At 49.6% G+C, this 12498-nt stretch overlaps 1 protein-coding gene and 1 long non-coding RNA gene across 26 annotated transcripts in view; both read left to right on the top strand.

Moving 5' to 3' along the window:
• The window catches only part of mus81 (MUS81 structure-specific endonuclease subunit), a 44431-nt gene that overhangs the window by 29864 nt on the left and 2069 nt on the right, over positions 1-12498 (top strand). For 24 of the 25 annotated variants that reach the window (XM_052497819.1, XM_052497839.1, XM_052497840.1 and 21 more), the window contains one exon: positions 4617-4802. In XM_052497819.1, the coding sequence (XP_052353779.1) occupies positions 4617-4787 (171 nt within the window). In that variant the 3' untranslated portion in view covers positions 4788-4802. Of the gene's footprint in view, positions 1-4616; positions 4803-12498 lie in introns of those variants that run through there. The other variant, XM_052497844.1, reaches the window with a different exon arrangement.
• On the top strand, positions 10127-12291 carry LOC127916277 (uncharacterized). Its single transcript, XR_008094217.1, has 3 exons — positions 10127-10502; positions 11935-12174; positions 12235-12291. It is a non-coding gene; the product is annotated as an uncharacterized LOC127916277 (long non-coding RNA).

The raw sequence follows: 12498 nt of genomic DNA, 5'->3' as shown, positions 1-12498 counted from the left end.
CTGTCTCTACAGTGAGAGGTGTTTGTTAATCCTCTGTCTCTACAGTGAGAGGTGTGTTAATCCTCTCTGTCTCTACAGTGAGAGGTGTTTGTTAATCCTCTCTGTCTCTCTACAGTGAGAGAGGTGTTTGTTAATCCTCTGTCTCTACAGTGAGAGGTGTTTGTTAATCCTCTCTGTCTCTACAGTGAGAGGTGTTTGTTAATCCTCTCTGTCTCTACAGTGAGAGGTGTTTGTTAATCCTCTCTGTCTCTACAGTGAGAGGTGTTTGTTAATAATCTCTGTCTCTCTACAGTGAGAGGTGTTTGTTAATCCTCTCTGTCTCTACAGTGAGAGGTGTTTGTTAATCCTCTCTGTCTCTACAGTGAGAGGTGTTTGTTAATCCTCTCTGTCTCTACAGTGAGAGGTGTTTGTTAATCCTCTCTGTCTCTACAGTGAGAGGTGTTTGTTAATCCTCTCTGTCTCTACAGTGAGATCCCTCTGGTGTTTGTTAATCCTCTCTGTCTCTCTACAGTGAGAGGTGTTTGTTAATCCTCTCTGTCTCTACAGTGAGAGGTGTTTGTTAATCCTCTCTGTCTCTACAGTGAGAGGTGTTTGTTAATCCTCTCTGTCTCTACAGTGAGAGGTGTTTGTTAATCCTCTGTCTCTACAGTGAGAGGTGTTTGTTAATCCTCTCTGTCTCTACAGTGAGAGGTGTTTGTTAATCCTCTCTGTCTCTACAGTGAGAGGTGTTTGTTAATCCTCTCTGTCTCTACAGTGAGAGGTGTTTTTGTTAATCCTCTCTGTCTCTACAGTGAGAGGTGTTTGTTAATCCTCTCTGTCTCTACAGTGAGAGGTGTTTGTTAATCCTCTCTGTCTCTACAGTGAGAGGTGTTTGTTAATCCTCTCTGTCTCTACAGTGAGAGGTGTTTGTTAATCCTCTCTGTCTCTACAGTGAGAGGTGTTTGTTAATCCTCTCTGTCTCTACAGTGAGAGGTGTTTGTTAATCTTCTCTGTCTCTACAGTGAGAGGTGTTTGTTAATCCTCTCTGTCTCTACAGTGAGAGGTGTTTGTTAATCCTCTCTGTCTCTACAGTGAGAGGTGTTTGTTAATCCTCTCTGTCTCTACAGTGAGAGGTGTTTGTTAATCCTCTCTGTCTCTCTACAGTGAGAGGTGTTAATCCTCTCTGTCTCTACAGTGAGAGGTGTTTGTTAATCCTCTCTGTCTCTACAGTGAGAGAGTGTTTGTTAATCCTCTCTGTCTCTACAGTGAGAGGTGTTTGTTAATCCTCTCTGTCTCTACAGTGAGAGGTGTTTGTTAATCCTCTCTGTCTCTCTACAGTGAGAGGTGTTTGTTAATCCTCTCTGTCTCTACAGTGAGAGAGGTGTTTGTTAATCCTCTCTGTCTCTACAGTGAGAGAGGTGTTTGTTAATCCTCTCTGTCTCTCTACAGTGAGAGAGGTGTTTGTTAATCCTCTCTGTCTCTACAGTGAGAGGTGTTTGTTAATCCTCTCTGTCTCTACAGTGAGAGGTGTTTGTTAATCCTCTCTGTCTCTACAGTGAGAGGTGTTTGTTAATCCTCTCTGTCTCTACAGTGAGAGGTGTTTGTTAATCCTCTCTGTCTCTACAGTGAGAGGTGTTTGTTAATCCTCTCTGTCTCTCTACAGTGAGAGGTGTTTGTTAATCCTCTCTGTCTCTACAGTGAGAGGTGTTTGTTAATCCTCTCTGTCTCTACAGTGAGAGGTGTTTGTTAATCCTCTCTGTCTCTACAGTGAGAGGTGTTTGTTAATCCTCTCTGTCTCTACAGTGAGAGGTGTTTGTTAATCCTCTCTGTCTCTACAGTGAGAGGGTTGATTAATCGGGACCTGTCTCTACAGTGAGAATGTATGCACTCTGTGCCTGTGTTAAGGTGTTTGTTAATCCTCTCTGTCTTTGGATGAGAGGTGTTTGTTAATCCTCTCAGTCTCTCTAAAGTGAGATATATTTATTATTCTGTATATTACAGTGAGAGGTGTTTGTTAATCCTCTCTGTCTCTACAGTGAGAGGTGTTTGTTAATCCTCTGTCTCTACAGTGAGAGGTGTTTGTTAATCCTCTCTGTCTCTACAGTGAGAGGTGTTTGTTAATCCTCTGTCTCTACAGTGAGAGTGTTTGTTAATCCTCTGTCTCTACAGTGAGAGGTGTTTGTTAATCCTCTCTGTCTCTACAGTGAGAGGTGTTTGTTAATCCTCTCTGTCTCTACAGTGAGAGGTGTTTGTTAATCCTCTCTGTCTCTCTACAGTGAGAGGTGTTTGTTAATCCTCTGTCTCTACAGTGAGAGGTGTTTGTTAATCCTCTCTGTCTCTACAGTGAGAGGTGTTTGTTAATCCTCTCTGTCTCTCTACAGTGAGAGGTGTTTGTTAATCCTCTGTCTCTACAGTGAGAGGTGTGTTAATCCTCTCTGTCTCTACAGTGAGAGGTGTTTGTTAATCCTCTCTGTCTCTACAGTGAGAGGTGTTTGTTAATCCTCTGTGTCTCTACAGTGAGAGGTGTTTGTTAATCCTCTCTGTCTCTACAGTGAGAGGTGTTTGTTAATCCTCTGTCTCTCTACAGTGAGAGGTGTTTGTTAATCCTCTCTGTCTCTACAGTGAGAGGTGTTTGTTAATCCTCTCTGTCTCTCTACAGTGAGAGAGAGGTGTTTGTTAATAATCTCTGTCTCTACAGTGAGAGGTGTTTGTTAATCCTCTCTGTCTCTACAGTGAGAGGTGTTTGTTAATCCTCTCTGTCTCTACAGTGAGAGGTGTTTGTTAATCCTCTGTCTCTACAGTGAGAAGTGTTTGTTAATCCTCTCTGTCTCTACAGTGAGAGGTGTTTGTTAATCCTCTCTGTCTCTACAGTGAGAGGTGTTTGTTAATCCTCTCTGTCTCTACAGTGAGAGGTGTTTGTTAATCCTCTCTGTCTCTACAGTGAGAGGTGTTTGTTAATAATCTCTGTCTCTCTACAGTGAGAGGTGTTTGTTAATCCTCTCTGTCTCTACAGTGAGAGGTGTTTGTTAATCCTCTCTGTCTCTACAGTGAGAAGTGTTTGTTAATCCTCTCTGTCTCTCTACAGTGAGAGGTGTTTGTTAATCCTCTGTCTCTACAGTGAGAGGTGTTTGTTAATCCTCTCTGTCTCTACAGTGAGAGGTGTTTGTTAATCCCTCTGTCTCTCTACAGTGAGAGGTGTTTGTTAATCCTCTGTCTCTCTACAGTGAGAGGTGTTTGTTAATCCTCTCTGTCTCTACAGTGAGAGGTGTTTGTTAATCCTCTCTGTCTCTACAGTGAGAGGTGTTTGTTAATCCTCTCTGTCTCTACAGTGAGAGGTGTTTGTTAATCCTCTGTCTCTACAGTGAGAGGTGTTTGTTAATCCTCTGTCTCTACAGTGAGAGGTGTTTGTTAATCCTCTCTGTCTCTGTCTCTACAGTGAGAGGTGTTTGTTAATCCTCTCTGTCTCTACAGTGAGAGGTGTTTGTTAATCCTCTCTGTCTCTACAGTGAGAGGTGTTTGTTAATCCTCTCTGTCTCTACAGTGAGAGAGGTGTTTGTTAATCCTCTCTGTCTCTACAGTGAGAGAGGTGTTTGTTAATCCTCTCTGTCTCTACAGTGAGAGAGGTGTTTGTTAATCCTCTCTGTCTCTACAGTGAGAGAGGTGTTTGTTAATCCTCTCTGTCTCTACAGTGAGAGGTGTTTGTTAATCCTCTCTGTCTCTCTACAGTGAGAGGTGTTTGTTAATCCTCTCTGTCTCTCTACAGTGAGAGGTGTTTGTTAATCCTCTCTGTCTCTCTACAGTGAGAGGTGTTTGTTAATCCTCTCTGTCTCTCTACAGTGAGAGAGGTGTTTGTTAATCCTCTCTGTCTCTACAGTGAGAGGTGTTTGTTAATCCTCTCTGTCTCTCTACAGTGAGAGGTGTTTGTTAATCCTCTCTGTCTCTCTACAGTGAGAGGTGTTTGTTAATCCTCTCTGTCTCTCTACAGTGAGAGGTGTTTGTTAATCCTCTGTCTCTACAGTGAGAGGTGTTTGTTAATCCTCTCTGTCTCTCTACAGTGAGAGGTGTTTGTTAATCCTCTGTCTCTACAGTGAGAGGTGTTAATCCTCTCTGTCTCTCTACAGTGAGAGAGGTGTTTGTTAATCCTCTGTCTCTACAGTGAGAGGTGTTAATCTACATCCTCTGTCTCTACAGTGAGAGGTGTTTGTTAATCCTCTCTGTCTCTACAGTGAGAGAGGTGTTTGTTAATCCTCTCTGTCTCTACAGTGAGAGGTGTTTGTTAATCCTCTCTGTCTCTCTACAGTGAGAGAGGTGTTTGTTAATCCTCTCTGTCTCTCTACAGTGAGAGGTGTTTGTTAATCCTCTGTCTCTACAGTGAGAGAGGTGTTTGTTAATCCTCTCTGTCTCTACAGTGAGAGGTGTTTGTTAATCCTCTCTGTCTCTACAGTGAGAGGTGTTTGTTAATCCTCTCTGTCTCTACAGTGAGAGGTGTTTGTTAATCCTCTCTGTCTCTCTACAGTGAGAGGTGTTTGTTAATCCTCTCTGTCTCTCTACAGTGAGAGGTGTTTGTTAATCCTCTCTGTCTCTACAGTGTCAGACAGTGAGAGAGGTGTTTGTTAATCCTCTCTGTCTCTCTACAGTGTCAGACAGTGAGAGAGGTGTTTGCCAGACAGCTGATGCAGATCTCTGGACTCTCTGGTGATAAGGCTGTTGCTATACTAGAACACTACAGTACTCTACACAGGTATCCCCCCCCCACACACACACACACACACACACACACACACACACACACACACACACAAAGCTGACCGCTTGGCTTTTCAATTCAAGGGGCTTTATTGACATGGGAAAGAAATGTTAACATTGCCAAAGCAAGTGAAGTAGATAATAAAGCATAAATATGGGTTGTATTTATAATGGTGTTTGTTCTTCACTGGTTGTGAAAAAAATGCATAAATTAAAAGTGGAATTAACAATAAAAAATTCACAGGAAACATAAATATAAGTTGTATTCACTGGTTGCCCTTTTCTTGTGGCAACAGGTCACATATCTTGCTGCTGTGATGTCACACTGTGGTATTTCACCCAGTAGATATGGGAGTTTATCAAAATTTGATTTGTGGATCTGTGTAATCTGAGGGAAATATGTGTCTCTAATATGGTCATACATTGGGCAGGAGGTTAGGAAGTGCAGCTCAGTGGGTGGTGTGAACATAGCCTGTCTTCTCTTGAGAGCCATGTCTGCCTACGGCGACCTTTCTCAATAGCAAGGCAATGCTCACTGAGTCTGTACATAGTCAAAGCTTTCCTTAATTTCGGGTCAGTCACAGTGGTCAGGTATTCTGCCACTGTGTCCTCTCTGTTTAGGGCCAAATAGCATTCTAGTTTGCTCTGTTTGTTTGTTAATTCTTTCCAATGTGTCAAGTAATTATATTTTTGTTTTCTCATGATTTGGTTTGGTCTAATTGTGTTGCTGTCCTGGAGCTCTGTGGGGTGTGTTTGTGAACAGAGCCCCAGGACCAGCTTGCTTAGGGGACTCTACTCCGGGTTCATCTCTTTGTAGGTGATGGCTTTGTTGTGGAAGGTTTGGGAATCGCTTCCTTTTAGGTGGTTGTAGAATTTAATGTCTCTTTTCTGGATTTGGATAATTAGTGGGTATCAGCCTAATTCTGCTCTGCATGCATTATTTAGTGTTCTACGTTGAACACGGAGCATATTTTTGCATATTTTTGCAGAATTCTGCGTGCAGAGTCTCAATTTGGTGTTTGTCCCATTTGACTAATTCTTGTTTGGTGAGCGGACCGCAGACCTCTCAACCATAAAGGGCAATGGGCTCTATGACTGATTAGAGTATTTTTAGCCAGATCCTAATTGGTATGTTGAATTTTATGTTCCTTTTGATGGCATAGAAGACCCTTCTTGTCTTGTCTCTCAGATCGTTCACAGCTTTGTGAAAGTTACCTGTGGCGCTGATGTTTAGGCCGAGGTATGTGTTAGGGTTCGTTCCTTACGTCTTTCGTTGTCAATCATTGGTTCATTGGTGAAATTAGCATTATGACAATTATCTTTAATTAAATAATTGAAAAACTTTTATTAATGCAATTGCAGACAGAAGTTGACAATCAGGAACAGGGACAGGGAGAGGGACAGGGACAGGAACAGGGACAGGGACAGGGACAGGGAGAGGGACAGGGAGAGGGAGAGGGACAGGGAGAGGGACAGGGAGAGGGACAGGGACAGGGAGAGGGAGAGGAACAGGGACAGGGAGAGGGAGAGGAACAGGGACAGGGACAGGGAGAGGGACAGGGAGAGGGAGAGGGACAGGGACAGGGAGAGGAACAGGGACAGGGAGAGGAACAGGGACAGGGAGAGGAACAGGGACAGGGACAGGGACAGGGAGAGGGAGAGGGACAGGGAGAGGAACAGGGAGAGGAACAGGGAGAGGAACAGGGACAGGGACAGGGACAGGGAGAGGAACATACCCATAGTTTCACCTCCAGTCACTGACCCATAGTTTCCCCTCCAGTCACTGACCCATAGTTTCACCTCCAGTCACTGACCCATAGTTTCACCTCCAGTCACTGACCCATAGTTTCCCCTCCAGTCACTGACCCATAGTTTCACCTCCAGTCACTGACCCATAGTTTCACCTCCAGTCACTGACCCATAGTTTCACCTCCAGTCACTGACCCATAGTTTCACCTCCAGTCACTGACCCATAGTTTCTCCTCCAGTCACTGACCCATAGTTTCTCCTCCAGTCACTGACCCATAGTTTCTCCTCCAGTCACTGACCCATAGTTTCTCCTCCAGTCACTGACCCATAGTTTCTCCTCTAGTCACTGACCCATAGTTTCTCCTCTAGTCACTGACCCATAGTTTCTCCTCTAGTCACTGACCCATAGTTTCTCCTCCAGTCACTGACCCATAGTTTCTCCTCCAGTCACTGACCCATAGTTTCTCCTCCAGTCACTGACCCATAGTTTCTCCTCTAGTCACTGACCCATAGTTTCTCCTCTAGTCACTGACCCATAGTTTCACCTCCAGTCACTGACCCATAGTTTCCCCTCTAGTCACTGACCCATAGTTTCTCCTCCAGTCACTGACCCATAGTTTCTCCTCCAGTCACTGACCCATAGTTTCTCCTCCAGTCACTGACCCATAGTTTCTCCTCCAGTCACTGACCCATAGTTTCTCCTCCAGTCACTGACCCATAGTTTCTCCTCCAGTCACTGACCCATAGTTTCTCCTCCAGTCACTGACCCATAGTTTCTCCTCCAGTCACTGACCCATAGTTTCTCCTCCAGTCACTGACCCATAGTTTCTCCTCCAGTCACTGACCCATAGTTTCTCCTCCAGTCACTGACCCATAGTTTCTCCTCCAGTCACTGACCCATAGTTTCTCCTCCAGTCACTGACCCATAGTTTCTCCTCCAGTCACTGACCCATAGTTTCTCCTCCAGTCACTGACCCATAGTTTCTCCTCTAGTCACTGACCCATAGTTTCACCTCTAGTCACTGACCCATAGTTTCCCCTCCAGTCACCGACCCATAGTTTCTCCTCCAGTCACTGACCCATAGTTTCTCCTCTAGTCACTGACCCATAGTTTCCCCTCTAGTCACTGACCCATAGTTTCACCTCCAGTCACTGACCCATAGTTTCACCTCTAGTCACTGACCCATAGTTTCACCTCCAGTCACTGACCCATAGTTTCCCCTCTAGTCACTGACCCATAGTTTCACCTCTAGTCACTGACCCATAGTTTCTCCTCTAGTCACCGACCCATAGTTTCTCCTCTAGTCACTGACCCATAGTTTCCCCCATAGTTTCTCCTCCAGTCACTGACCCATAGTTTCTCCTCTAGTCACTGACCCATAGTTTCCCCTCTAGTCACTGACCCATAGTTTCACCTCTAGTCACTGACCCATAGTTTCACCTCTAGTCACTGACCCATAGTTTCCCCTCCAGTCACTGACCCATAGTTTCCCCTCCAGTCACTGACCCATAGTTTCTCCTCCAGTCACTGACCCATAGTTTCTCCTCCAGTCACTGACCCATAGTTTCTCCTCCAGTCACTGACCCATAGTTTCTCCTCCAGTCACTGACCCATAGTTTCTCCTCTAGTCACTGACCCATAGTTTCTCCTCCAGTCACTGACCCATAGTTTCTCCTCTAGTCACTGACCCATAGTTTCTCCTCCAGTCACTGACCCATAGTTTCTCCTCCAGTCACTGACCCATAGTTTCTCCTCCAGTCACTGACCCATAGTTTCTCCTCCAGTCACTGACCCATAGTTTCTCCTCCAGTCACTGACCCATAGTTTCCCCTCCAGTCACTGACCCATAGTTCCCCTCCAGTCACTGACCCATAGTTTCTCCTCCAGTCACTGACCCATAGTTCCCCTCCAGTCACTGACCCATAGTTTCCCCTCCAGTCACTGACCCATAGTTTCACCTCTAGTCACTGACCCATAGTTTCTCCTCCAGTCACTGACCCATAGTTTCACCTCCAGTCACTGACCCATAGTTTCCCCTCTAGTCACTGACCCATAGTTCCCCTCCAGTCACTGACCCATAGTTTCCCCTCCAGTCACTGACCCATAGTTTCCCCCATAGTTTCACCTCCAGTCACTGACCCATAGTTTCACCTCCAGTCACTGACCCATAGTTTCCCCTCCAGTCACTGACCCATAGTTTCACCTCTAGTCACTGACCCATAGTTTCTCCTCCAGTCACTGACCCATAGTTTCCCCTCCAGTCACTGACCCATAGTTTCACCTCCAGTCACTGACCCATAGTTTCTCCTCCAGTCACTGACCCATAGTTTCCCCTCCAGTCACTGACCCATAGTTTCACCTCCAGTCACTGACCCATAGTTTCACCTCCAGTCACTGACCCATAGTTTCACCTCCAGTCACTGACCCATAGTTTCACCTCCAGTCACTGACCCATAGTTTCCCCTCCAGTCACTGACCCATAGTTTCCCCCATAGTTTCACCTCCAGTCACTGACCCATAGTTTCCCCCATAGTTTCACCTCCAGTCACTGACCCATAGTTTCCCCCATAGTTTCACCTCCAGTCACTGACCCATAGTTTCCCCTCCAGTCACTGACCCATAGTTTCCCCCATAGTTTCTCCTCCAGTCACTGACCCATAGTTTCCCCCATAGTTTCCCCTCCAGTCACTGACCCATAGTTTCTCCTCCAGTCACTGACCCATAGTTTCTCCTCCAGTCACTGACCCATAGTTTCTCCTCCAGTCACTGACCCATAGTTTCTCCTCCAGTCACTGACCCATAGTTTCTCCTCCAGTCACTGACCCATAGTTTCTCCTCTAGTCACTGACCCATAGTTTCCCCTCCAGTCACTGACCCATAGTTTCACCTCTAGTCACTGACCCATAGTTTCCCCCATAGTTTCACCTCTAGTCACTGACCCATAGTTTCCCCCATAGTTTCACCTCCAGTCACTGACCCATAGTTTCCCCCATAGTTTCTCCTCTAGTCACTGACCCATAGTTTCCCCCATAGGTGAGATAGGGCTGGTTCCTCCGTTGACGTAGGTGAGAGAGGGCTGGTTCCTCCATTGACGTAGGTGAGAGGGGGCTGGTTCCTCCGTTGACGTAGGTGAGAGGGGGCTGGTTCCTCCGTTGACGTAGGTGAGAGGGGGGCTGGTTCCTCCGTTGGCGTAGGTGAGAGAGGGCTGGTTCCTCCATTGACGTAGGTGAGAGGGGGCTGGTTCCTCCGTTGGCGTAGGTGAGAGGGGGGCTGGTCCCTCCGTTGACGTAGATGAGAGGGGGGCTGGTCCCTCCGTTGGCGTAGGTGAGATGGGGCTGGTCTCTCTGTTGGCGTAGGTGAGATAGGGCTGGTTCCTCCGTTGGCGTAGGTGAGAGGGGGCTGGTTCCTCCGTTGACGTAGGTGAGAGGGGGGCTGGTTCCTCCGTTGGCGTAGGTGAGAGGGGGCTGGTTCCTCCGTTGGCGTAGGTGAGAGAGGGCTGGTTCCTCCGTTGACGTAGGTGAGAGGGGGCTGGTTCCTCCGTTGGCGTAGGTGAGAGGGGGCTGGTTCCTCCGTTGGCGTAGGTGAGAGGGCTGGTTCCTCCGTTGGCGTAGGTGAGAGAGGGCTGGTCCCTCCGTTGACGTAGGTGAGATAGGGCTGGTTCCTCCGTTGACGTAGGTGAGATAGGGCTGGTCCCTCCGTTGACGTAGGTGAGATAGGGCTGGTCCCTCCGTTGACGTAGGTGAGATAGGGCTGGTCCCTCCGTTGACGTAGGTGAGATAGGGCTGGTCCCTCCGTTGACGTAGGTGAGATAGGGCTGGTCCCTCCGTTGACGTAGGTGAGATAGGGCTGGTCCCTCCGTTGACGTAGGTGAGATAGGGCTGGTCCCTCCGTTGACGTAGGTGAGATAGGGCTGGTCCCTCCGTTGACGTAGGTGAGATAGGGCTGGTCCCTCCGTTGACGTAGGTGAGATAGGGCTGGTCCCTCCGTTGACGTAGGTGAGATAGGGCTGGTCCCTCCGTTGACGTAGGTGAGAGGGGGCTGGTTCCTCCGTTGACGTAGGTGAGGGGGGCTGGTCCCTCCGTTGGCGTAGGTGAGGGGGCTGGTCCCTCCCGTTGGCGTAGGTGAGGGGGGCTGGTCCCTCCGTTGGCGTAGGTGAGGGGGGCTGGTCCCTCCGTTGGCGTAGGTGAGAGGGGGCTGGTCCCTCCGTTGGCGTAGGTGAGAGGGGGCTGGTTCCTCCGTTGACGTAGGTGAGAGGGGGCTGGTTCCTCCGTTGACGTAGGTGAGGTAGGGCTGGTCCCTCCGTTGACAGGTGAGAGGGGAGCTGGTTCCTCCGTTGACAGGTGAGAGGGGGCTGGTTCCTCCGTTGACGTAGGTGAGAGGGGGCTGGTTCCTCCATTGACGTAGGTGAGAGGGGGCTGGTCCCTCCGTTGACGTAGGTGAGAGGGGGCTGGTCCCTCCGTTGGCGTAGGTGAGAGGGGGCTGGTCCCTCCGTTGGCGTAGGTGAGAGGGGGCTGGTCCCTCCGTTGACGTAGGTGAGAGGGGGGCTGGTCCCTCCGTTGACGTAGGTGAGAGGGGGGCTGGTCCCTCCGTTGACGTAGGTGAGAGGGGGCTGGTCCCTCCGTTGGCGTAGGTGAGAGGGGGCTGGTCCCTCCGTTGGCGTAGGTGAGAGGGGGCTGGTCCCTCCGTTGGCGTAGGTGAGAGGGGGCTGGTCCCTCCGTTGGCGTAGGTGAGAGGGGGCTGGTCCCTCCGTTGGCGTAGGTGAGAGGGGGCTGGTCCCTCCGTTGGCGTAGGTGAGAGGGGGCTGGTCCCTCCGTTGACGTAGGTGAGAGGGGGCTGGTCCCTCCGTTGACGTAGGTGAGAGGGGGCTGGTCCCTCCGTTGACGTAGGTGAGAGGGGGCTGGTCCCTCCGTTGGCGTAGGTGAGAGGGGGGCTGGTCCCTCCGTTGGCGTAGGTGAGAGGGGGCTGGTCCCTCCGTTGACGTAGGTGAGAGGGGGCTGGTCCCTCCGTTGACGTAGGTGAGAGGGGGCTGGTCCCTCCGTTGCGTAGGTGAGAGGGGGGCTGGTCCCTCCGTTGGCGTAGGTGAGAGGGGGCTGGTCCCTCCGTTGGCGTAGGTGAGGGGGCTGGTCCCTCCGTTGGCGTAGGTGAGAGGGGGCTGGTCCCTCCGTTGGCGTAGGTGAGAGGGGGCTGGTCCCTCCGTTGACGTAGGTGAGAGGGGGCTGGTCCCTCCGTTGACGTAGGTGAGAGGGGGCTGGTCCCTCCGTTGACGTAGGTGAGAGGGGGGCTGGTCCCTCCGTTGACAGGTGAGAGGGGGGCTGGTCCCTCCGTTGACGTAGGTGAGAGGGGGCTGGTCCCTCCGTTGACGTAGGTGAGAGAGGGCTGGTCCCTCCGTTGACGTAGGTGAGAGAGGGCTGGTCCCTCCGTTGACGTAGGTGAGAGAGGGCTGGTCCCTCCGTTGACAGGTGAGATAGGGCTGGTCCCTCCGTTGACAGGTGAGAGAGGGCTGGTCCCTCCGTTGACAGGTGAGAGAGGGCTGGTCCCTCCGTTGACAGGTGAGAGAGGGCTGGTCTCTCCGTTGACAGGTGAGATAGGGCTGGTCCCTCCGTTGACAGGTGAGATAGGGCTGGTCCCTCTGTTGACAGGTGAGATAGGGCTGGTCCCTCCGTTGACAGGTGAGAGAGGGCTGGTCCCTCCGTTGACAGGTGAGAGAGGGCTGGTCCCTCCGTTGACAGGTGAGAGAGGGCTGGTCCCTCCGTTGACAGGTGAGAGAGGGCTGGTCTCTCCGTTGACAGGTGAGAGAGGGCTGGTCTCTCCGTTGACAGGTGAGAGAGGGCTGGTCCCTCCGTTGACAGGTGAGATAGGGCTGGTTCCTCCGTTGACAGGTGAGATAGGGCTGACTAATTTAAATGTTTTATTTATTTCACCTTTATTTAACCAGGTAGGCTAGTTGAGAACACCTTTATTTATCCAGATAGTCCAGTTGAGAACAAGTTCTCATTTACAACTGCGACCTGGCCAAGATAAAG

The sequence above is a fragment of the Oncorhynchus keta genome, chromosome 35, assembly GCF_023373465.1.
Source record: "Oncorhynchus keta strain PuntledgeMale-10-30-2019 chromosome 35, Oket_V2, whole genome shotgun sequence".
NCBI classification, from domain to species: Eukaryota; Metazoa; Chordata; class Actinopteri; order Salmoniformes; family Salmonidae; genus Oncorhynchus; species Oncorhynchus keta.
This window is presented reverse-complemented; position numbering and strand designations above follow the sequence as displayed.